The sequence below is a fragment of the Pongo abelii genome, chromosome 1, assembly GCF_028885655.2.
Source record: "Pongo abelii isolate AG06213 chromosome 1, NHGRI_mPonAbe1-v2.0_pri, whole genome shotgun sequence".
NCBI lineage: Eukaryota > Metazoa > Chordata > Mammalia > Primates > Hominidae > Pongo > Pongo abelii.
The window spans coordinates 38,037,045-38,062,408 of record NC_071985.2 but is presented as its reverse complement, the minus strand read 5'-3'; the positions used below and the strand labels follow the sequence as shown (position 1 = coordinate 38,062,408).

The 25,364-nt window shown below is 39.3% G+C and overlaps 1 protein-coding gene across 9 annotated transcripts in view; it reads left to right on the top strand.

Moving 5' to 3' along the window:
* Positions 1–25,364, top strand: part of LOC112129628 (putative uncharacterized protein encoded by LINC00467 homolog) — a 68,946-nt gene that overhangs the window by 24,199 nt on the left and 19,383 nt on the right. For 8 of the 9 annotated variants that reach the window (XM_054521094.1, XM_054521097.1, XM_063725323.1 and 5 more), the window contains one exon: positions 17,751–17,850. In XM_054521094.1, coding sequence (XP_054377069.1) covers positions 17,751–17,792 — 42 coding nt within the window. In that variant the 3' untranslated portion in view covers positions 17,793–17,850. Of the gene's footprint in view, positions 1–17,750; positions 17,852–25,364 lie in introns of those variants that run through there. The other variant, XM_054521070.2, reaches the window with a different exon arrangement.

The window sequence follows — 25,364 nt, the reverse complement described above, 5'->3', positions numbered from 1 at the left end:
CCACAGAATATGCATTTTTCTCAGCACCACACCACACCTATTCCAAAATTGACCACATAGTTGGAAGTAAAGCTCTCAGCAAATGTAAAAGAACAGAAATTAAAACAAACTGTCTCTCAGACCACAGTGCAATCAAACTATAACTCAGGATTAAGAAACTCACTCAAAACCGCTCAACTACATGGAAACTGAACAACCTGCTCCTGAATGACTACTGGGTACATAACAAAATGAAGGCAGAAATAGAGATGTTCTTTGAAACCAACGAGAACCAAGACACAACATACCAGAATCTCTGGGACACATTCAAAGCAGTGTGTAGAGGGAAACTTAGAGCACTAAATGCCGACAAGAGAAAGCAGGAAAGATCCAAAATTGACACCCTTACATCACAATTAAAAGAACTAGAAAAGCAAGAGCAAACACATTCAAAAGCTAGCAGAAAGCAAGAAATAACTAAAATCAGAGCAGAACTGAAGGAAATAGAGACAAAAAAAGCCCTTCAAAAAATTAATGAATCCAGAAGCTGGTTTTTTGAAACGATCAACAAAATTGATAGACCACTAGCAAGACTAATAAAGAAAAGAAGAGAGAAGAATCAAATAGACGCAATAAAAAATGATAAAGGGGATATCACCACTGATCCCACAGAAATACAGACTACCATCAGAGAATACTACAAACACCTCTACACAAATAAACTAGAAAATCCAGAAGAAATGGATAAATTCCTCGACACATACACCCTCCCAAGACTAAACCAGGAAGAAGCTGAATTTCTGAATAGACCAATAACAGGCTCTGAAATTGTGGCAATAATCAATAGCTTACCAACCAAAAAGAGTCCAGGACCAGATGGATTCATAGCCGAATTCTACCAGAGGTACAAGGAGGAATTGATACCATTCCTTCTGAAACTATTCCAATCAATAGAAAAAGAGGGAATCCTCCCTAACTCATTTTATGAGGCCAGCATCATCCTGATACCAAAGCCGGGCAGAGACACAACCAAAAAAGAGAATTTTAGACCAATATCCTTGATGAACACTGATGCAAAAATCCTCAATAAAATACTGGCAAACCGAATCCAGCAGCACATCAAAAAGCTTATCCACCATGATCAAGTGGGCTTCATCCCTGGGATGCAAGGCTGGTTCAATATACGCAAATCAATAAATGTAATCCAGCATGTAAACAGAACCAAAGACAAAAACCACATGATTATCTCAATAGATGCAGAAAAGGCCTTTGACAAAATTCAACAACCTTCATGCTAAAAACTCTCAATAAATTAGGTATTGATGGGACGTATCTCAAAATAATAAGAGCTATCTATGACAAACCCACAGCCAATATCATACTGAATGGGCAAAAACTGGAAGCATTCCCTTTGAAAACTGGCACAAGACAGGGATGCCCTCCCTCACCACTCGTATTCAACATAGTGTTGGAAGTTCTGGCCAGGGCAGTTAGGGAGGAGAAGGAAATAAAGGGTATTCAATTAGGAAAAGAGGAAGTCAAATTGTCCCTCTTTGCAGACGACATGATTGTATATCTAGAAAACCCCATTGTCTCAGCCCAAAATCTCCTTAAGCTGATAAGCAACTTTAGCAAAGTCTCAGGATACAAAATCAATGTACAAAAATCACAAGCATTCTTATACACCAATAACAGACAGAGAGCCAAATCATGAGTGAACTCCCATTCACAATCGCTTCAAAGAGAATAAAATACTTAGGAATCCAACTTACAAGGGACATGAAGGACCTCTTCAAGGAGAACTACAAACCACTGCTCAATGAAATAAAAGAGGATACAAAGAAATGGAAGAACATTCCATGCTCATGGGTAGGAAGAATCAATATCGTGAAAATGGCCATACTACCCAAGGTAATTTATAGATTCAATGCCATCCCCATCAAGCTACCAATGACTTTCTTCACAGAATTGGAAAAAACTACTTTAAAGTTGATATGGAACCAAAAAAGAGCCCGCATTGCCAAGACAATCCTAAGCCAAAAGAACAAAGCTGGAGGCATCACGCTACCTGACTTCAAACTATACTACAAGGCTACAGTAACCAAAACAGCATGGTACTGGTACCAAAACAGAGACATAGATCAATGGAACAGAACAGAGCCCTCAGAAATAACACCATATATCTACAACTATCTGATCTTTGACAAACCTGAGATAAACAAGCAATGGGGAAAGGATTCCCTATTTAATAAATGGTGCTGGGAAAACTGGCTGGCCATATGTGGAAAGCTGAAACTGGATCCCTTCCTTACACCTTATACAAAAATTAATTCAAGATGGATTAAAGACTTAAACATTAGACCTAAAACCATAAAAACCCTAGAAGAAAACCTAGGCATTACCATTCAGGACATAGGCATGGGCAAGGACTTCATGTCTAAAACACCAAAAGCAGTGGCAACAGAAGCCAGAATGGGGATGGCATTGAATCTATAAATTACCTTGGGTAGTATGGCCATTTTCACGATATTGATTCTTCCTACCCATGAGCATGGAATGTTCTTCCATTTCTTTGTATCCTCTTTTATTTCATTGAGCAGTGGTTTGTAGTTCTCCTTGAAGAGGTCCTTCATGTCCCTTGTAAGTTGGATTCCTAAGTATTTTATTCTCTTTGAAGCGATTGTGAATGGGAGTTCACTCATGATTTGGCTCTCTGTCAATGGGATCTAATTAAACTAAAGAGCTTCTGCACAGCAAAAGAAACTACCATCAGAATGAACAGGCAACCTACAAAATGGGAGAAAATTTTCACAACCTACTCATCTGACAAAGGGCTAATATCCAGAATCTATAAAGAACTTAACCAAATTTACAAGAAAAAATAAAACAACCCCATCATAAAGTGGGTGAAGGATATGAACAGATACTTCTCAAAAGAAGACATTTATGCAGCCAACAGACACATGAAAAAATGCTCATCATCACTGGCCATCAGAGAAATGCAAATCAAAACCACAATGAGATACCATCTCACACCAGTTAGAATGGCGATCATTAAAAAGTCAGGAAACAACAGGTGCTGGAGAGGATGTGGAGAAATAGGAACACTTTTACACTGTTGGTGGGACTGTAAACTAGTTCAACCATTGTGGAAGTCAGTGTGGTGATTCCTCAGGGATCTAGAACTAGAAATACCATTTGACCCAGCCATCCCATTACTGGGTATATACCCAAAGGACTATAAATCATGCTGCTATAAAGACACATGCACACGTATGTTTATTGCGGCACTATTCACAATAGCAAAGACTTGGAACCAACCCAAATGTCCAACAACGATAGACTGGATTAAGAAAATGTGGCACATATACACCATGGAATACTATGCAGCCATAAAAAAGGATGAGTTCATGTCCTTTGTAGGGACATGGATGAAATTGGAAATCATCATTCTCAGTAAACTATCGCAAGGACAAAAAACCAAACACTGCATGTTCTCACTCATGGATGGGAATTGAACAATGAGAACACATGGACAAAGGAAGGGGAACATCACACTCTGGGGACTGTTGTAGGGTGGGGGGAAGGGGGAGGGATAGCATTAGGAGATATACCTAATGCTAAATGACGAGTTAATGGGTGCAGCACACCAGCATGTCACATGTATACATATGTAACTAACCTGCACATTGTGCACATGTACCCTAAAACTTAAAGTATAATTAAAAAAAAAAAAAAAAAAGGCCGGGCGCGGTGGCTCACGCCTGTAATCCCAGCACTTTGTGAGGCCGAGGCGGGTGGATCACGAGGTCAGGAGATCGAGACCGTCCTGGCTAACACAGTGAAACCCCGTCTCTACTAAAAATACAAAAAATTAGCCGGGTTTCGTGGTGGGCGCCTGTAGTCCCAGCTACTTGGGAGGCTGAGGCAGGAGAATGGCGTAAATCCGGGAGGCGGAGCTTGCAGTGAGCTGAGATCGCGCCACTGCACTGCAGCCTGGGCAACAGAGCAAGACTCCGTCTCAAAAAAAAAAAAAAAAAAATGAATGTTGGCCCCACTCTCTTCTGGCTTGTAGAGTTTCTGCCGAGAGATCCACTGTTATTCTCATGGGCTTCCCTTTGTGGGTAACCCGACCTTTCTCTCTGGCTGCCCTTAACATTTTTTCCTTCATTTCAACGTTGGTGAATCTGACAATTATGTGTCTTGGAGTTGCTCTTCTCGAGGAGTATCTTTGTGACGTTCTCTGTATTTCCTGAATTTGAATATTGGCCTGCCTTGCTAGGTTGGGGAGGTTCTCCTGGTTTATATCCTGAAGAGTGTTTTCCAACTTGGTTCCATTCTCCCCATCACTTTCAGGTACACCAGTCAGACGTAGATTTGGTCTTTTCACATAGTCCCGTCTTTCTTGGAGGCTTTGTTCGTTTCTTTTTACTCTTTTTTCTCTAAGCTTTTCTTCTCGCTTCATTTCATTCATTTGATCTTCAGTCACTGATACCCTTTCTTCCACTTGATTGAATCGGCTACTGAAGCTTGTGCATGTGTCACGTAGTTCTCATGCCATGGTTTTCAGCTCTATCAGGTCATTTAAGGTGTTCTCTACGCTGTTTATTCTAGTTAGCCATTCATCTAATCTTTTTTCAAGGTTTTTAGCTTTTTTGCGATGGGTATGAACATCCTTCTTTAGCTTGGAGAAGTTTGTTATTACCCATCATCCGAAGCCTTCTTCTCCCAGCTCGTCAAAGTCATTCTCCGTCCAGCTTTGTTCCGTTGCTGGCGAAGAACTGCGTTCCTTTGGAGCAGAAGAGGCGCTCTGATTTTTAGAATTTTCAGCTTTTCTGCTCTGGTTTCTCCCCATCTTTATGGTTTTACCTACCTTTGGTCTTTGATGATGGTGTGGTACAGATGGGGTTTTGGTGTGGAGTCCTTTCTGTTTGTTAGTTTTCCTTCTAACAGTCAGGACCCTCAGCTGCAGGTCTGTTGGAGTTTGCTGGAGGGCCACTTCAGACCCTGTTTGCCTAGGTATCACCAGCGGAAGCTGCAGAACAGCAAATATTGCAGAACGGCAAATGTTTCTGTCTGATCGTTACTCTGGAAGCTTTGTCTCAGAGGGGCACCCGGCTGTATGAGCTATCAGTCGGCCCCTACTGGGAGGTGTCTCCCAGTTAGCCTGCTTGGGGATCAGGGACCCACTTGAGGAGGCAGTCTGTCCGTTCTCAGATCTCAAACTCCGTGCTGGGAGAACCACCACTGTCTTCAAAGCTGTCAGACAAGGGTGTTTAAGTCTGCAGAAGTTTCTGCTGCCTTTTGTTTAGCTATGCCCTGCCCCCAGAGGTGGAGTCTACAGAGGCAGACAGGCCTCCTTGAGCTGTGGTGGGCTCCACCCAGTTCAAGCTTCCTGGCTGCTTTGTTTACCTACTCAAGCCTCAGCAATGGTGGGCGCCCCTCCCCCAGCCTTGCTGCAGCCTTGCAGTTTGATCTCAGACTGCTGTGCTAGCAGTGAGCGAGGCTCTGTGGGCATGGGACCCTCTGAGCCAGGCACATGATATAATCTCCTGGTGTGCCATTTGCTAAGACCATTGAAAAAGCGCAGTATTAGGGTGGGAGTGTCCCAATTTTCCAGGTACCATCTGTCACAGCTTCCCTTGGCTAGGAAAGGGAATTTCCCGACCCCTTGTGCTTCCCAGGTGAGGCGATGCCCCGCCCTGCTTCAGCTCACACTCCGTGGGCTGCCCCCACTGTCCGACAAGCCCCAGTGAGGTGAACCTGGTACCTCAGCTGGAAATGCAGAAATCACCCATCTTTTGCATCACTCATGTTGTGAACTGTAGACTGGAGCTGTTCCTATTTGGCCGTCTTGGAACCTCTTCCTTTTTTTTTTTTTTTTTTTTTTGAGATGGAGTCTTGCCCTGTTGCCCAGGCTGGAGTGCAATGGCATGATCTTGGCTCACTGCACCCTCTGCCTCCTGGGTTCAAACAATTCTTCTGCCTCAGCCTCCCAAGTAGCTGGGATTACAGGTGCCCACCAGCACGCCCAGCTAATTTTTGTATTTTTAGTAAAGATGGGGTTTCACCATGTTGACCAGGCTGGTCTCAAACTCCTGACCTCATGATCCACCCACCTTGGCCTCCCGATGGGAGGCATGAGCCACCATGCCCAGCCAAGATCTTTCACTTGTTTGGATAAGTTAATTCCTCTGTATTTTATTTGTGGCTATTATGAATGGGACTATTTGATTTCTCTTTCAGATTGTTTGTTGTTGGCATATGGAAATGCTATTGATGTTTGTGTGCTGATTTTGTATTTTGCAATTTCATTGAATTTGTTTATGAGTTCTAGTAGTTTTTTGGTGGAGTCTTTAGGTTTTTCCAGATACAAGATCATAGCATCTGCGAACAAGGATAATTAGACTTCTTTCCAATTTGGATGCCCTTTATATCTTTCTCTTGTGTGATTGCTCTAGCTAGGACTTCCAGTAGTAGGTTGAATAACAATGGTGAAAGTGGGCATCCTTGTCATGTTCCAGATCTTAGAGGAAAGGCTTTCAGTGTTTCCCCCTTCAATGCAATACTAGCTGCGTGTCTGTCATATATGGCTTTTATTGTGTTTAGGTATGTACCTTCTATACTCAGTTCTTTGGGGATTGAAGTGATGCTGAATTTTATCAAATGATTTTTCAGCATCAATTGAAATGATCATATGGTTTTTATCTTTCCTTCTGTTGATATATCACATTAAGTGATTTGCATACCTTGAACCATCCTTGTATCCCTGGGATAAATCCCACTTAGTCATGATGAATGATCTTACTGACACATTGAATTCAGTTTGCTAATATTTTGTTGAGGATTTTTGCATCAATGTTCAGGGATATTGGCTTGTAGATTTCTATTTTGAGGTGTCTTTGTCTGGTTTTGGTATCAGGGTAATACTGACCTTATAGAATGAATTTGGAAGTATTCTTTCCTCCTCAATTTTTTGAAATAGTTTGAGTGGAATTGGTATTTGTTCTTTAAATTTTTGGTAAAATTCAGCAGTGAAGCCATCAGATCCCAGGCTTACCCTTCCTTGGAGACCTTTTTTACAGCTGCGATCTCATTACTTGTTATTGGTCTGTTCAGATTTTGGATTTCTTCCTGGTTCAGTCTTGGTAGGTTGTATGTGTCCAGGAATTTATCCATTTTTTCTAGGTTTTCCAATTTATTGGCACATATTTGCTTATGAGCCTCCAACAAGCCTTTGAATTTGTGTTGTATTGGTTGTAGTGTCTCCTTTTTAGTCTCTGATTTTATTTATTTGGGGTCTTCTCTATTTTTCTTAGTCTGGCTAAGGATTTATCAATTTTATTTATCTTTTCAAAAACCAGCTTTTCATTTCATTGATCTTTTGTATTATTTTCATTTCAATTTCATTTGTTTCTACTCTGACCTTTACTGTTTCTCTTTTTCTACTAATTTTAGGTTTGGTTTGCTCTTGCTTTTCTAATTCTTTAAGATGCATAGATGGGTTGTTTATTTGAAGTTTTTCTACTTTTCCTATACAAGCACTTATAGCTATAAACTCTCCTCTTAGTACTGCTTCTGTTGTATACCATAGGATTTGGTATGTTGTATTTCCATTATCATTTCTTTCAAGAAGTTTTTAAATTTTCTTCTCAAGTTCTTCATTGACCCACTAGTCATTCAGGAGCATATTGTTTAATTTCCATGTGTTTGTATAGTTTCCAAAATTCCTCTTGTTACTGATTTCTAGTTTTATTCCATCGTGGTCAACAAAGATGCTTGATATAATTTCTTTTTTCTTGACTTTTTAAAGGTTTGTTTTGTGGCCTAACATATGATGTATTAATATTATTGAGAATGAACCATGTGCCAAGGAAAAGAACGTATATTCTGTAGGCATTGAATAAAATGTTCTTTAAACATCTATTTTGTCCATTTGGTCTGTAATGCAGATTAAGTCTGATTATTTTTATTGGGATTTTCTGTCTGGGTGATCTGTCCAATGCTGAAAGTCGGGTGTTGAAGTCTCTAGCTATTATTGTATTGGGGTCTATCTTTCTCTTTAGCTCTAATAATATTTGCTTTATATATCTGAGTTATCCAGTGTTGGGTGCATATATATTTTAAATTATTATATCTTCTTGCTGAATTGACCCCTTTATCATTATATAATGATCTTCTTTGTCTCTTTTTATGGTTTTTGTCTTGAAATCTATATTGTCTGATATAAGTATAGCTACTCCTGCTCTTACTTGGTCTCCATTGGCATGGAATTTCTTTTACGTTCCTTTATTTTCAGTCTATGTGTGTTTTTATAGGTGAAGTATGTTTCTAGTAAGCAACAGATCATTGTGTCTTATTATTATTTTTTTAAATCCATTCAGCCACTCTGTCTTTTGTCTGGGGAGACGTAGTCCATTTACATTCAGTGTTATAAGTAAGGACTTACCCCAGACATTTTGTTATTTGTTTTTCAGTTGTTTTTGTGGCCTTCTTTATTTCCTGCCTTCTTGTCTTTCATTTACCAAAGGTGATTTTCTCAGGTGATATGGTTTAATTTCTTGTATATCTGTTATATGTTTGTTGACTTGAGGTTACCATGAGGCTTGCAAATAATATCTTATAACCCATAATTTTAAACTGATGACAACTTAACACTGAGTGCATAAACAAACTGACAATCAAAGAGAAAACAAATATGGAGTCTACAGCTTAACTTTGTTCCCTTGCTTAACTTTTTATTGTTTCTATTTTTATCTCATTATACTCTCTATGTCTTGAGAAGTTGTTGTAGTTATTATTTTTCATCAGTTCACCTTTTACCTTTCTACTCAAGATATAGTTTACACACCACAATTACAGTGTTATATTTGTTGTTTTTCTGTGTACTTACTGTTACCAGTGAGTTTTACACCTTTAGATGATTTCGTATTGCTCATTAACACTGTTTTCCCTCAGATTGAAGAACTCCCTTATCATTTCATTTTGTTCAGGGCTGGCGTTGATGAAATCCCTCAGCTTTTGTTTGTCTTGAAACGTCTTTATTTCTCCTTTATGTTTGCAGGATATTTTTGCGGGTTATACTCTTCTAGGATAAAAGTAGTTTTTTTCCCTCATCACTTTAAATATGTCATGTCACTCTGTCCTGGCCTGTAAGGTTTTCAGGGGCTCTATTGTATGTTATGTTTCTTTTCTTTTGCTGCTTTTAGGATTGTTCCTTTATCCTTTACCTTTGGGTATTTATTAAATGTTTTGAGGTAGTCTTATTAATACTTGGGTTAATTCTGCTTGGTGTTCTAAACCTTCTTATCCTTGAATATTAATATCTTTCTCTACTTTAGGGAAGTTCTCTGTTATTATCTCTTAGAATAAACTAACTTTCCCTCCCTTCCTTCCTTCCTTCCTTCCTTCCTTCCTTCCTTCTTTCTTTTGATGGAGTCTCACTCCGTTGCCAGGCTGGAGTGCGGTGGCACAATCTTGGCTCACTGCAACCACCGCCTCCTGGGTTCAAGCGATTCTTATGCCTCACCCTCCCAAGTAGCTGGGATTACAGGCATGTGCCACCACACCCAGCTAATTTTTGTATTTTTAGTAGAGACAGGGTTTCACCATGTTGGCCAGGATGGTCTCGATCTCTTGACCTGGTGATCCGCCCGCCTCAGCTTCCCAAAGTGCTGGGATTACAGGTGTGAGCCGCTGCACCCAGCCTGAATAAACTTTCTACACCGTATCTCTCTACCTCCTCTTTTTTTTTTGTTTTTTTTGTTTGTTTGTTTGTTTGTTTGTTTAGATGGAGTTTCCCTCTTGTTGCCCAGGCTGGAGTGCAATGGCGCTATCTTGGCTCACCGCAACCTCCACCTCTGGGGTTCAAGCAGTTCTCCTGCCTCAGCCTCCTGAGTAGCTGGACTTGCAGGCATGCACCACTATGCCTGGCTAATTTTGTATTTTTAGTACAGATGGAGTTTCTCCATGTTGGTCAAGCTGGTCTCGAACTCCTGACCTCAGGTGATCCGTCCGCCTCGGCCTCCCAAAGTGCTGGGATTACTATTGCATTTTTCACCTCCAGAATTTCTTCTTGATTCTTTTAAATTATTTCAATCTCTTGTTAAATTTATCTGATAGGATTCTGAATTCTTTCTCTGTATTATCTTGAGTTTCATTAAGTTTCCTCAGCATAGCTATTTTGAATTCTCTGAAAGTTCAGATAACTCTGTCTTTCTCCAGGATTGGTCCCTGGTGCTTTATTCAGCTTGTTTGGTGAGGTCATGTTTTCCTGGGTGATCCTGATACTTGTGGATGTTCCTCAGTGATTGGACACTGAAGAGTTAAGTATTTACTGTAGTCTTTGCAGTCTGGGCTAGTTTGTACCCATCCTTCTTGGGTAGGCTTTCCAGGAATTCAAAGGGACTTCGGTATTGTAATCTAATTTTTTAATCATTGCAGCCATATCTTCATTAGGGGACACCCCAAGCCCAATAACATAGACCACCGTGGTGGTCTTACATAAGATCCAGAATTATCATCTGGATTACCAGGAAGATACACTTGTTTTCTTCTCCTGCTTTCTCCCAAACAAACACAATCTCTCTCCCTCTCTGTGCTGAGCTGCCTGGAGCTGGTGTGACACAAGCACCCCTGTGGCCACCACCACTGGGACTGTGTTGGGTCAGAGCTGAAGCCAGCACAGCACTGGGTCTTGCCCAAAGCCCATGGTAACCACGGTCTGGCTGCTGCCCATGTTTTCTCAAGGCCTTAGGGCTCTACAATCAGCAGGTGGCAAAGCCAGCCAGGCTTATGTCCTTTCCTTTGGGGTGGTTAAGTTCCCTGAGCCCCACTAGGTCCAGAGATGCCATCCAGGAGCTAGGGCCTGGAGCTGGAAACCTTAGGTATCTACCTGGTGCTCTATTCTACTGCAGTTGAACTGGCACCCAAGCCACAAGACTTTTCACTTTTCCCTCCCCTTTTCACAAGCAAAAGAGTCTCTTCCCATGGCCACCATCATCCCAGGCCTACAGCATGTACTTCTGGCCACCACTGATGTTCACTCAAGGGCCAAGGGCTCTTCAATCATCTTGTAGTGAATGCTTCCAGGCCTGGATTCTCCCCTCAGGGCAGTAGGCTCCCCCTGTGGCCCAGGGCAGGTCCAGAAATGCCATCCAAGAGCCAACGCCTGGAATCGGGGACTCCAAGAGCCCACCTGGTACTGTACCCCACTTTGGCCAAGGTGGTACCTGAAGCTCCAAGACGGAGTCCCCTTTACTCCTCCCTCTCCATTTCTTAAGCTGGCATCTCTCCCTATAACCACTACAGCTGGATAATGTGCCAGGTCACACCTGAAGCCAGCACATCTCTAGGTCTCACCCAAGGCCCATAGCAAGTACTGCTTGGGCATCACAGCTGATTATTCAGGGCCCAAGGACTCTTTTGTTAGTAGGTGATTAAACCTGCCAGGACTGGGTCCTTTACTTTAAGGCAGCAGGTTCCGTTCTGGCCCACGGCATGTCTAGAAATGTTATCTGGGAGCTAGGGCCTGTAATGGAGGCCTCGAAACTCTTGATTGGTCCCCTATCCTACTGTGATTGAGCTTGTATCCAAGTTGCAAGACAAAATTCTCTTTACTCTTCTCTCTCCTCTCCTCAAGTGAGGGAAGGAGTCTCTCCTGGAGCTGCAAGCTGCCATACCTGGGGTTGGGGGAGGGGTGGTACAAGCAATCCCTTGGCTACCACAGCTGGTATATAACTTGGTTGCATGCCCCAGAAGTCCACTGACTCTGACCCCAGGACAGCACCAGGACTTGCAGTCCTTGTGGCCTAAACTGCCTTTGAAGTTTATGACCCCAGAGTTCTTTAGCCTGTGTGGCAGGGTTTGCTGTAACTTAGGTTCTGACCCTGGGATGAGTAATTTGCCTCTGGCTAGAGCTTGTCTAAACACCAAGGTGAGTTCTACCTGGTGTTGCTTTCTGCTGTGACATGAAAGCACTGAGTTCCAGAGCAAAGTCCCACAATCGCTGCACTCTACCTTCCCCAAGTGCATATAATGTCTCTCCATGCCAGGTGGCCGTTGCCAGTGGGGATGAAGGAGGAGTGGCATCAGCAATTCAAGACTGTCTCTCTTACCCTCTTCAGTCCCTCATTCTATCATATGAAGTTAAAACCAGGTACTGTGGTTTTAAAATCACACTCACATCATTTTTGATTCTCATGAAGGTGCTTTTTTTGTGTGGGTAATTGTTCAGTTTGATTTGGCCATCTTGCTCCCCGAGTCCTTCTAATTTTTTTCCTATTGAGAACAGTACTACCATGAATATGTTGTACATTTCTCCTGGTGTTCTTGTGTAAGTTTCTCTAGATTATATGTCTAACAATAGAATTGCTAAATTGTAAGGTGTGCACACTGTAGTAGGCAGACTAATGCCCCCTCCAAACATGTTCACGTCTAATTTCCAGAACCTTTGAATATGTTACCTTATACAGCAAAGGGTACATTGAAGATGTAATTAAGGATCTTGAAATAGGAGAGTATCTGGAGTTTTCTAGGTGGGCCCAATGTAATCATAAGGGTCTTTCTAGGGGAAAGCAGGAGGTAGGGAATCAAAGTAAGAGATGTCATGAAGGAAGCAGAGATTAGAGTGACTAAGCCATGAGCCAAGAAATGCAAGCAGCCTCTAGAAGTGGGAAAAGGCAAGAAACAGATTCTTCCCTGTAGTACCAGAAGGAACCTAGCCCTGCTGACACCATGATTTTAGCTCCATAAAGGCCTAGTTTTGACTGCTGACCTTCAGAGCTGCAAGAGAAATTTGTGTGTATATGTGTTGTGGAAGTGGGGGCAGGGGGTCAGGGTTTGGTAATTTGTTACATCAACAATGGAAAACTAACCATACTAATCTTCACCACCAATACCGGAGTCTGTTTCTGTGCTCTCTAGTCTGTTTCATTCATTTATATGACTGTCTGTACACAGTCAGATAGCCATACAGTCTTAATTATTCTAGTTTATAAAAATGTTGATATCTGGTTGGGAGTTTGCCTAAGCGTTTGGTATCTTGTTGGCCATTTTTTCCCTTTCCTCTTCCACGTAAATTTTAGAAGCAGCTTGTTAAATTCTATGAAAAAACCTGTTGGGATTTTGAACATAATCACATTTAAACTATAGATTATTCATGGTAGAATTTACATCTTTACAACAGTGAGTTTTTTTATAACAGCGTAAAAAATCACATTTCATTTGTTTTAGTATTCTTTAATATCCTTCAATAAAATTTCATAATTTTATCAATATAATCATTGCATATCTTTTGTTAATTATATTTATTGTTGAGTATCTTTTTTTTTTTTTTTTTTTTTTTTTTTGAGACAGAGTCTGGCTCTGTCGCCCAGGCTGGAGTGCAGCGGTGGGATCTAGGCTCACTGCAACCTCTGCCTCCTGGATTCAAGCAGTTCTCCTACCTCAGCCTCTCGAGTAGCTGGGATTACAGGCACACGCCACCATGCCCGGCTAATTTTTGTATTTTTAATAGAGACAGGGTTTCACCGTGTTGGCCAGGCTGGTCTTGAACTCCTGACCTCAAGTGAGCCACCTGCCTCAGTCTCCCAAAGTGCTGGGATTACAGGCATGAGCCACTGCACCCGGCCTTGAGTATCTTTTTTGTTGTTGCTATTATAAGTAATATTTTCTAACCATCGGTTGCTTGCTATTGGAAATTTAATAGCTTTGTAAATTGATTTTATATTCAGCCATATGTTTAAATCTCTTGTTATTTCTAATAATTTGCATATTCTTTGGGGTTTTTTAGGTAGACAGTCATATTATTGTTTAATAATGGTGTCTTTCTAATCTTTATGCTGCTTTTGAATTATTAAAATTCAAGTTATTAAAAGGATATCTAGTACAATAGAAACAGCAATAGTGGGAATGATTGCCTATTTTAAAGGGAATGCTTCTGAAATATTATCATTAAGAAGGATGCTTGTCGTAGATACCATTTATTGAGATGTTTTTAAAGTTTTCTTCTATTCCTATTTTGATAAGAATTTTTGCTGGGCACAGTGGCTCACACCTGTAATCCCAGCACTTTGGGAGGCTGAGGGAGGAGGATCCTTGAGCCCAGGAGTTCAAAACCAGCCTAGGCAACATCACAAGATCCTGTCCTTACAAAAAAAATTAAAAATCAGTTTTTAATTTTTTTAATTGTAATCTCAGATACTCAGGAGGCTGAGGTGGGGGGAGGATCACTTGAGCCCAAGAGATTGAGGCTAAGTGAGATGAGATCATGCCACTATACTCCAGGCTGGGTGACAAAACAAGACTTTGTCTTAAAAAAAAAAAGCATTTAAAAATAAATAGCCATTGAATTTTATTAATTTTTGATATCTCTTGGTCATAAAGTTTTGTTCTTTTAGTTTTTTTATGATGAATTGTGTTTAGTAATTTTTTAATGTTGCTTTACTGGGGATAAACAACATGATTATGATATATTATCTTTTTTTTACATATTACTGGGTTTGGATTGCTAGTATTTTTTTTTCAGAATTTTTTCATAAGAAGAACCTGTAGTTTGTCTTTCTCTTGAAAATCTTATATGATTTTGGTATCAAGATTAAATGGTCCTTAAGTGGGAGCTAAGCTATGAGAATGCAAAGGCATAAGAATGACACAGTGGACTTTGGGGACTCAGGGGCAAAGGGTGGGAAGAGGTGACAGATAAAACTACAAATTGGGTTCAGTGTATACTGCTTGGGTGATGGGTGCACCAAAATCTCACAAATCACCACTAAAGAACTTACTCATGAAACCAAACACCACCTGTTCTCCAATAACCTATGGGGGAAAAAAAAAGATTATATGATCCTTTCTCTCTGTTCTTTCAAGAGTATTTATAGGATTGGAATGATCTGTTTCTTGAAAAGTTGGTGGTACTCACCTATAAAACCATTTGGGCCTGGTATTGTTTTTTTCTTTGCAGAAAGATTTTTAACTATGGATTCAGTTTCTTTAGTGACTATAAGACTATTCAGATATTTAAATTTTTCTCATTTTGTTTTGGTTAAATTATATTTTTCTGGGAGTTAATCAGTTTTACCTAAGTTTTCCTTTCATTGTTTTGTAGGTTTTTTTGTTTTTTTGTTTTGCCACTACATTGCTCATAACATACACTTATTTTCTTTTAAATCCTTGCTGGATATATAATTATGTCCTCCTTTTTATTCCTAATATTTGTTTTTTGCCTTCTTTCTTTCTTCTTAATGATGCCAGAGATTGTATGTCTTTTCTAGGTCTTTTTAAGAACCATTTTTTAGCTTCATTGATTATGTCTGTTGTCTCTTCTGCTATTTCCTCAAATTTCTGCTCTTATCTTTATTTTCTTTCCTTTCTTTTGTTCTTTGGGTTTTTAAAAACAGGCAACGTTTAATTAATGTTTATTGTAGCACTAGTTGTGTTTACAGTCAGATTTCTGGAGGCATTTTTTTTTTTTTTTCTAGACAGAGTCTTGTTCTGTCGCCCAGGCTGGTGTGCAGTGGTGCGATTTTAGCTGACTGCAACCTCCCTCTGCTTCTCGGGTTCAAACAATTCTCTTTCCCCAGCCTCCTGAGTAGCTAGGATTATAGGTGTGTGCCACCATGCCTAGCTAATTTATTTGTATTTTTAATAGAGACGGGGTTTCGCCATGTTGACCAGACTGGTCTCAAATTCCTGGCCTCAAGTTATCCGCCCGCCTCAGCCTCCCAAAGTGCTGGGATTACAGGCGGGAGCCACCGCGCCAAACGAGCCCAACCTCTCGGCAAATTTTATACCTTTTGTTCCATGAGACCCTTATATAATCAGTGTAAAAGGTAATAACAGAGCAGAACAAAAGAGTGCTTTTGAATATAAGAATCCAGTTTTTTCGGGCCAGGCACAATGGTTCACACCTGTAATCCCAGCACTTTGGGAGGCCAAGGTGGGTGGATCACAAGGTCAGGAGTTGGAGACCAGCCTGGCCAGCATGGTGAAACTCCATGTCTACTAAAAATACAAAAACAAAAAATTAGCCGGGCACAGTGGCACGTACCTGTAGTCCCAGCTACTCAGGAGGCTGAGGCAGGAGATTGCTTGAACCCAGCAGGTGGAGGTTGCAGCGAGCCAAGATCACGCCACTGCACTCCTGCCTGGGTGCCAGAGCGAGACTCCGTCTCAAAAAAAAAAAAGAATCCAGTTTTTTGACCAACTTCTGTTTTTGACCTTTAATCTTGAGCTAGTTATCCTATCTAGGCCTCTATTTCTTCATCTAGCCTATGAGACACCTGGTCTAGAACTTAGAAAATACTTATTCTGTAAGACTTACACTATATTTTCCCTCTTGCTTGTAAGATAAACTTTTTGTTATGACTTCACTTCTTTTACCAATGGAATATTCATTGGTAATATCAAGCTTTATTTTAGGATAATATAGAAATTAAAATTAAAAATCCAAGTATACTTTGATTCATCCTGTTATAATGAAAAGAAAGTATAGGCCATAATGCATAATGGTATTTAACAGGAATACTTGAGAGGAAATAGTCTTTTTGCCACCAAGTATTTTGAGAATTTATGTTAGTCATTACCGTCCTCAATCGGATAAAGGAGAAAGGGCCAAATAATATTTACATTTCAGGGAATTCAGTAGTACAAGTAAGAAAAACCTTAGGTTGGTTGACAAAGGTCTTATTTCAGTGCATATTTGCTCTATTTCTTCTAATCATGACTAAAGTACTTCTTTGAATGTTTGCCAAGTAATGGAAGAAGTTTTCTTAGTAGGTATTTACTACCAAGAATTTGTTTAATAGTCCTGAAGATAAATTTTAACTCCGATAGCTACCAAGTTTCTGCCATAGATACATGCCATATCATGCCATACATGTTATAAAAATTGTATTTGCTCATTTAAGCTATAAAATGAATTTACCAACTGTATCATTCATGGTCCAATTAGGAAAACAGAATTTATCAAATCACTAAATTAGAAAAAAACAACTGAAACACAACTCAAAGGAAAGCAGAATAAAGGAAATAATAAAGATAAAAACCTTAGTGACTTAAGAGACAGGAAGAATAGACTATACATCGAATAATTGGGTTTTTAAAAAATCCCAACAAACTGATTAAATCTTTAACAATCTAATAAAAATAAATAAAGGAGATATGAACAAAAGTAAAAAGGGGCTACATTAACAGATACATAGCTTAAAAAACTTACAATTATATGAACAACTCTGTGCATATGGGTATGAATCTATGTCCACAAAATTATGCAAGAAATGTTACTCTAATTTTCTATGAATTATCTTTTTTGTTTTTTGAGATGGAGTCTCACTCTGTTGCCCAGGCTAGAGTGCAGTGGCGCGATCTCAGCTCACTGCAGACTCCGCCTCCTGGGTTCAAGCGATTCACCTGCCTCAGCCTCCCGAGTAGCTGGGATTATAGGCGCCCGCCACTGCGCCTGGCTAATTGTATTTTTAGTAGAGACGGGATTTCACCATGTTGGCCAGGCTGGTCTCGAATTCCTGACCTCGTGATCCAGCCGCCTCAGCCTCCCAAAGTGCTGGGATTACAGGCGTGAGCCACTGCGCCCAGCTTACTTTCTTTTCGAAGTCTCCATTCATTGGAGGGGGATGGAAACCTGATCTCAGTCAGTTTGTAGTTTCATACTTTGAGTCTGATTCTGAAGTGGGGGTGATCTCTGTGTTACCAAGACAAGGATAGGGAGAAGGTACTCATATTCACCTAGTCCTCAATGTTATCTGTTCATGCAGGTATCTTCTGAGATGTCCATCATCCTTTCTGGTCCTCAGTGATTGGTCCACACCATTTGCCACTAAGATGTTGTCATTCCTGTTTCTCTGGTACCTTCAGGTATGTTCTCTCTTTTATTCCACATTACATGTAGGGGCATATATGTAATTCTACTCCTTCACTGCTATGCTGACATATGAAATGCAAGGCTACTACTTAAAGCCTGGTCAGCATAGTCTTATCTCCCAGTCATTTCTTCTCTGGTATCATATTATTAACCCAGGGTTCAGGATTTAACCCTCCTCGTCTCCCTGCCTTAGAGCCCTCATGTTTGCATGGACTTTTACTGCTTCTTTGCTACTCCGTGAATCAGGGCACAGGATTCATTTTTTAAGGATCTGTCAATTTCTGTACTCTTATCTCTTTCCCACCACATTGTCTTCTTCCTCAGTCTGGGGAAATTGCTTTCTAGGCTTGTTATAACTTGGGGTAGGGTTATGGGGAAAGGAAGCCCAGTTCTTTTTAGTTATGTTTCTCCCAAATATTTTATGTATATATGGAACTTTCTCTATTCCCATAAAGGCTTACAGTTTTAGAAATAAAGTTTATGCATACATCATTTTTCTGTTTTTAAATCTGGTTTTTTTCTCCCCAAAAGCAGTGAGCTCATAGCTATCTAGCTGATTAAAGGGAGTATGGAAGGAAAGGGCAAGGAAAAAGTGAATTAATACAAGAAAAATAAGTTAATATTTCAAAAATATTGTCCTGCCATATAAAAACTTGTTAAGATGACAGAATATGTGAAATAATACTTGCTAATGTTTATCATGCACTTGCTCTATTCTAGGTACTATTCTAAGAATTTTATATGTATCAGCTAATCACAACAACAAAATTCAATAGAAAAATATTTAACAAAATTAAAATACTCTGATTTTACAGATAAGGAAACTGAGATACAGAGGGGTCAATAATTTGACCAATATTTTTTCAGTAGTGTCAGAGCTTGTATTTAAGCCCAAGAAGTTACTCTCTTAACTATGTCATTGGTTCTTGAATGACTCCCCCACCCTCATGGGTATGGATCTGGTTGTTATAAAGACTAAGGAGTGTTACTGACATTTGGTGGATAGGGTCCCAAAATATTAAATGTCTTATAGTATGAGTGATGGTCCTAAAAAATAAAGAACTGACCCAGGCTGGGCACAGTGGCTCATGCCTGTAGTCCTAGCACTTTGAGAGGCTGAAGCAGGAAGACTGCTTGAGGCCAGGAGTTTAAGACCAGCCTGGGTAACATAGTAAAACCCTGTCTCTATTAAAAAAAAAAAAAAAAAAAAAAAAAGCCTGAGCAATATAGCGAGACCCTGTCTCTACAGAAAATACAAAAATTAGCCAGGTGTGGTGGTGCACACCTGTAGTCCCGCTACTCAGGAGGCTGAGGCAGGAGGATTGCTCGATGCTTGAGCCTGGGAGGCGGAGGTTGCAGTGAGCTGAGATTGCACCACTACACTCCAGCCACAGTGCTACAGCGAGACCCTGTCTCAAAAAAAAAAAAAGTTGAGGTGGGTGGATCACCTGAGGTCAGGAGTTTGAGACCAGCCTGGCCAACGTGGTGAAACCCCATCTCTACTAAAAATACTAAAATTAGCTGGACGTGGTGGCAAACCCTGTAGTCCCAGCTGCTCAGAGGCTGAGGTAGGAGAATTGCTCAATCCCAGAAGGCGGAGGTTGCAGTGAGCCAAGATGGCACCACTGCCCTGCAGCCTGGGCAACAGAATGAGACTCCCTCTCAAAAAAGAAAAAATAATGTTAATAGAGCTCCTACTGAGAAATGTTAATACTACTCTATATTAACTCTAAATTGCCAAGACTAACTCAAGAAGTAAAAAAAAAAAAAAAAAAAAAAGGAAAAAGAAAAACTTTTGTAATTTCTTTCTTAAACAAGATTATTATATATATTATTATAGGTAGCATTGGGTGAGTCTCATACCATATATAATAATCTCTTCCAGAACATAAAACGATATATAATGCTTTTTTGTTGGTTTTATAAAGCTAATAAAACACAGATAAATAGATTTCAAGATATATTACTAGTGACAAAGAGGAACATTTCATGTGATAAGAGGGTTACTCTGTCAGAAAGATATAAATAAATGTCAGTATAAATGTATTCACAGTGCAGTGGGCTGAACAGTATCCTCCCTAAAATTCATGTTCACCCAGAACCTCAGAATGTAACCTTATTTGGAAATAGGATCTTTGCAGATGTTATTAGTTAAGATCATACTCGATTGGGGTGAGGGACCTAAATACAATGACTGGTGACCTTATAAGAGGAGGAGAGGACACGCAGAAAGTCACAGGGAAGGCGGTGATCTGACTATGGAGGCAGAGATTGGAGTTATGCTGCCACAACCAAGGTACTGCTGGGGCCATGAGAAGAGGCAAGGAAGAATTCTTCCTTAGAACCTTCAAAGGGAGCATGACCCTGTGGACACCATGATTTTGGACTTACAGTTTCCAGAAACATAAGAAAATAAACTTCTATTGTTTTAAGCCACCTAGTTTTGGTAATTTGTTAGGACAGCTCTATGAAACTAATATTCTAATAACAGAGCCTCAAAATACATAAGCAAAGACTTACGAAATTGAAAGAATAGGCAATTCAACAACTGTTAGAGATTTCAATACCCTGCTTTCAATAATTGATAGAAAATGTAGAAAGATCAGTAAGGATACAAACTTGAACAACACTGTCAACTAACTCGACATAAAAAGTACCTATAGAACACTTCACCCACAGCAGCAGAATACATATTCTTTGCAAATGCGTGTAAAGCATTCTCCATAAATGTAAAAGGATTGAAATCATTCAAAGTATGTTCTCTGATCACAGTAGAATTAGAAGTCAACAACAGAAATAAATGTAGTTGATACCAAAATATTTGGAAATTTTAAAACACACTACTAAATAACCCATGGGTTAAAGATGAAATCACAAGGGAAAATAGAAAATATTTTGAAATGTATACACTGCAGTTAAAGCAGTGCTGAAAGGGAAACTTAACAGCTTTAAATGCCTATTTAGAAAAGAAAAAGCTGTTAAATCAACAACCTAAGCTTTTACCTAAAGAAACTAAAAAAAAAGCAAAGAATCCAAATCAAGCAGATAGAAAGAAATGACCAGGCTTGGTAGCTCAAGCCTGTAATTCCCAGCACTTTGATAAGCTAAGGCAGGAGGATCACTTGAGGCCAGGAGTTCAAGACCAGCATGGACAACATAGTGAGACCCTATCTCTACAAAAACAAAATTTTTTTTGAATGGCCAAGTGCAGTGGCTCATGCCTGTAATCCCAGCACTTTGGGAGGCCGTAGTGTGTGGAGTGCTTGAGCCCAAGTGTTCAAGATCAGCCTAGGCAACATGGTGAAACCACTTCTCTACAAAAAATACAAAAAAATTAGCCAGATGTGGTAGTATGTGCCTGTAGTCCCAGCTACTAGGGAGGCTGAGGTGGGAGAATCACCTGAGCCCAGGAAGTCAAAAAAAAATTAGCCAGGTGTTGTGGTGTGTGCCTGTAGCCTTAACTACTCTAGAGGCTGGGGCAGGAGGATCACTTGAGCCTAGGTATTTGAGGCTGCAGTGAGTCAGCATTGCACCACTGTACTCCACTTGGGTGGCAGAGCAAGACCCCCTTTTTTTATGATTAATTTCTTGCTTTTATTTAAGATAGATCCCCCCCATGTTTGTATTTGGATTTTGAGGCAAAAAAAGTAACATTTAAAAAATCCATTTGACAAATGTTTATTAGGCATCTGCCAAGTAACAGGCAGTAATCTAGATACTGTAAATAACAGTGAACTAAAGAGACAAATTTCCTAGCAAGTACATCATATAGTCAAGCTTTTAAACTGAATTTTGTATTATACATAAACATTTTTTCTTCTCTGTCTTTTTTTAAAATTTATTTTTAAGTTCCAGGATACATATGCAGTACATGCAGGTTTGTTACACAGGTAAACATGTGCTATGGTGGTTTGCTGCACCTGTCATGCCATCACCTAGGTATTAAGCTCCACATGCATTAGCTATTTGTCCTGATGCTCTCTCTCCCCCGCCCCCACAACAGGCCCCAGTGTGTGTTGTTCCCTTCCCTGTGTCCATGTGTTCTCATTGTTCAGCTCCCACTTATAAGTGAGAACATGTGGTGTTTGGTTTTCTGTTCCTGTGTTAGTTTGCTGAGGATAATGGCTTCCAGCTCCCATCAGTGTCCCTGCAAAGGACATGATCTTATACCTATTTATGGCTGCATACTGTTCCATGGTATAAATGTACAACGTTTTCTTTATCCAGTCTATCACTGATGGGCATTTGAAGACCTCCGTTTCTTAAAAAAAAAAAAAAAAAAGAGAGAGAGAAGGAAATGATAAAGATCAGAGCCAAACATCAGTGAAACAGAAAACAGAAAAACAATAGAGAAAATCAGTAAAAGTAAAGGTTGGTTCTTTGAAACAATAAAATTGTTCTTTAATCAACACAATTGATAAACCTTTAGCTATTCTGATCAAGGAAAAAATATAGAGAAAAGACACAAATACCAAAATCAGGAGTAAAAGATAGGACATCACTACCAACTCTATAGAAGTTAAAAGTATTATAAGGGAATATTATGAATGACTTTATGCCAACAAATTAGACAACTTAAATGGCCAAATTACTAGAAAGATGCAAATTAACAAAACTGATTCCAGAAGAAAGGGAAAATATCAATAGAACAATAATAAATGAAGAAAAATAATGTGACTAAAATGAATCAGTAATTAGAAATCTTTTCAAAAGGGAAAACCCAGGCCTGGATGGCTTCTTTTAAGGAAGAAGGATTACCAATCCTACAGTATTTTTTTGGGAAATAAAAAGGAAATAATTTGTGACACATTTTATGAGACCAATATTACTCAGATATCAAAACCAGTCGAACACATCACAAGGAAAGAAAATTGCAGACAAGTATTCTTCATGAACATGTATACAAAATTCCTTAATGAAATACTAGGTAACAGAATCCAGCAACATTTGAGAAGGATTAGGCAACAGAATGAGACCATGTCTCTAAAAAAATAAAGAGAAGAAGTCTGGGCATGGTAGCTCACTCCTGTAATCCTAGCACTTTGGGAGGCCGAGGCAGGCAGATTGCTTGAGGCCAGGAATTCGAGACCAGCCTGACCAGCATGGTAAAACCCCATCTCTACTAAAAATACAAAAATTAGCTTGGTGTGGTTGTGCATGCCTGTAATCCCAGCTTCTTGGGAGGCAGAGGCACTAGAATTGCTTAAACCTGGGAGGCGGAAGTTGCAGTGAGCCAAGATCTGGTGTTGCTGCACTCCAGCCTGGGCAACAGAGCAAGACTCTGTCTCAAAAAAAAAAAAAAAAAGAAAAGAAAAAAGAAAATGATTATATACCATATTCCAGGAGTACAAGGATGGTTTAGTACTCCAGAATCAATTAATGTAATTTGCCACTTTAATAACGGAAAACCACGTCGTCATCCTAGTATACACATAAAATTTGTTTGACGAAATGTAACTTCCATTAATGATAAAACTCTCAACACACTAGGCATGGAAGAGAACTTCCTAAACTTCATAAAGACTATCTACAAAAGACCCACAGCCAACATTATGCTTAATGGTGAAAGACAATGTTTTCTCACACTTCAGCATGTACTTGAAATTCTAGCTAGTGCAGTAAGGCAAGAAAAATTAAGTTATCTATATTGGAAAGAAAATAACTAAAACTTTATTTGCAGACATAGAAAATCCTAAGTAATCTGAATAAATTACTAGCACTAATAAACAAGTTTAGCAAGATCACTATTCAGAAATCATATCTATATATGTTAGTAATACTCACCTAAACCAAAATTATAAAAACAATTCCAAGACCAGAAGTGGTGGCTCATGCCTGTAATCCCAGCACTTTGGGAGGCTAAGGTGGGTAGATCACCTGAGGTCAGAATTTCAAGACCAGCCTGGCCAACATGGCAAAACCCTGTCTCTACTAAAAGTACAAAAAATTAGCCAGGTGTGGTGGTGCACACCTGTAATCTCAGCTACTCAGGTGGCTGAGGCACGAGAATTGCTTGAACCCAGGAGGTGGAGGTAGAAGTGAGCCGAGATCATGCCACTGCACTCCAGCCTGGGTGATAGAGTGATACTCTGTATCAAAAAATAAATAAAAATGAAAATAATTCCATTCCCAGTAGTGTCAGAAAGAATAAAATACATAGCATTAAACTTAGCAAAATAAGTGCAAGACATGTACACTTCTGAAAGAAACTAAAGATCTAAGTTGAGAGATACTCCATGTTCATGTATATTGTTAAGTATATTGTTAAGGTAGCAATTTTATCCTAATTAATCTATAGATGCAATGCACTCCCTACTAAAATCACATCAGGCTTAAAAAAGAAAAGAAATTGACAGGCTGATTCTACAAAAGTCTTAAAATAGTCAATGCAGTTTGGAAAAAGAACAAAGATGAAGGACTTACACTACCCAGTTTTAAAACTTATGAAGCCACAGCAATCACAGCAGTGTGCTGTTAGCTTAAGGATAGATAATACAGACTTAACGGAACAGAACTGGAAGTCCAGGATAAAACCCTTACGTTTATGGTCAGTTGACTTTTGACAAAAGCGTCAAGGTAATTCAGTGGGGGAAATGATAATTTTTTCAACAAATAGTGCTGAGACAATTATATATCCATATGCAAAAAAAAATCATTATGCTATGTGCAAAATTTAACTCTAAATGGATCATAGACTTACATATAAGTGCTAAATAAAGTTTCTAGAAAATGGCAAGGAGAAAATTGTTGTGACTTTGGGTTAGACAGGTATTTTTTGGATATGAGAACAAAAACATTATCCACAAGAGAACGGAATTAATAAATTGAACTTCATCAAAACAGAAAAAAATCTGCTCTTCAAAAGGCACCATTAGTGGAATTAAAAGACAAGTCATAGACTGGGAAAAATATTTGCAAATCATATATGTAACACAGGACTTTTATCTGAATATATAAAGGACTCTTATAATTTGATAGTAAGATAATCCAGTTTTTAAAAATGGGATAAAAAACATTTAAAAATTAGTATTATGTTTTAACTAAAGAACGGTTTTCTTTACACAATGGCTTATATATACATGAAAAGATGCTTCATAGCATTAGCCTTTAGGGAAATGCAAATTAAAACCACAATGAGATGTCACTACACACCCACTACAATAATAAAATAAAAAAGATTGCCAATACCAAGTGTTGGTGAGGGTGAGGAAGAATCAGAACTCTCATACATTGCTCGTGGGAACATAAAATGATACAGTCACTTTGAAAAACAGTTTGGCCATTTCTTAAAAAGTTAAAAATATACCTGCCATTGGATCAGCAGTTTTATTTCTACATATCCACCCCTATACCCCCAAAACATATGTCTACACAAAGGCTTATTGTGAATGTTCATAGCAGCATTATATGTAATAGGCAAAAACTGGAAACAGTTCAGATGTCTATCAGCTGGTGAGTAGATAACCACAATATGGTATATACATGTAATGGAATATTATTCAGCAAT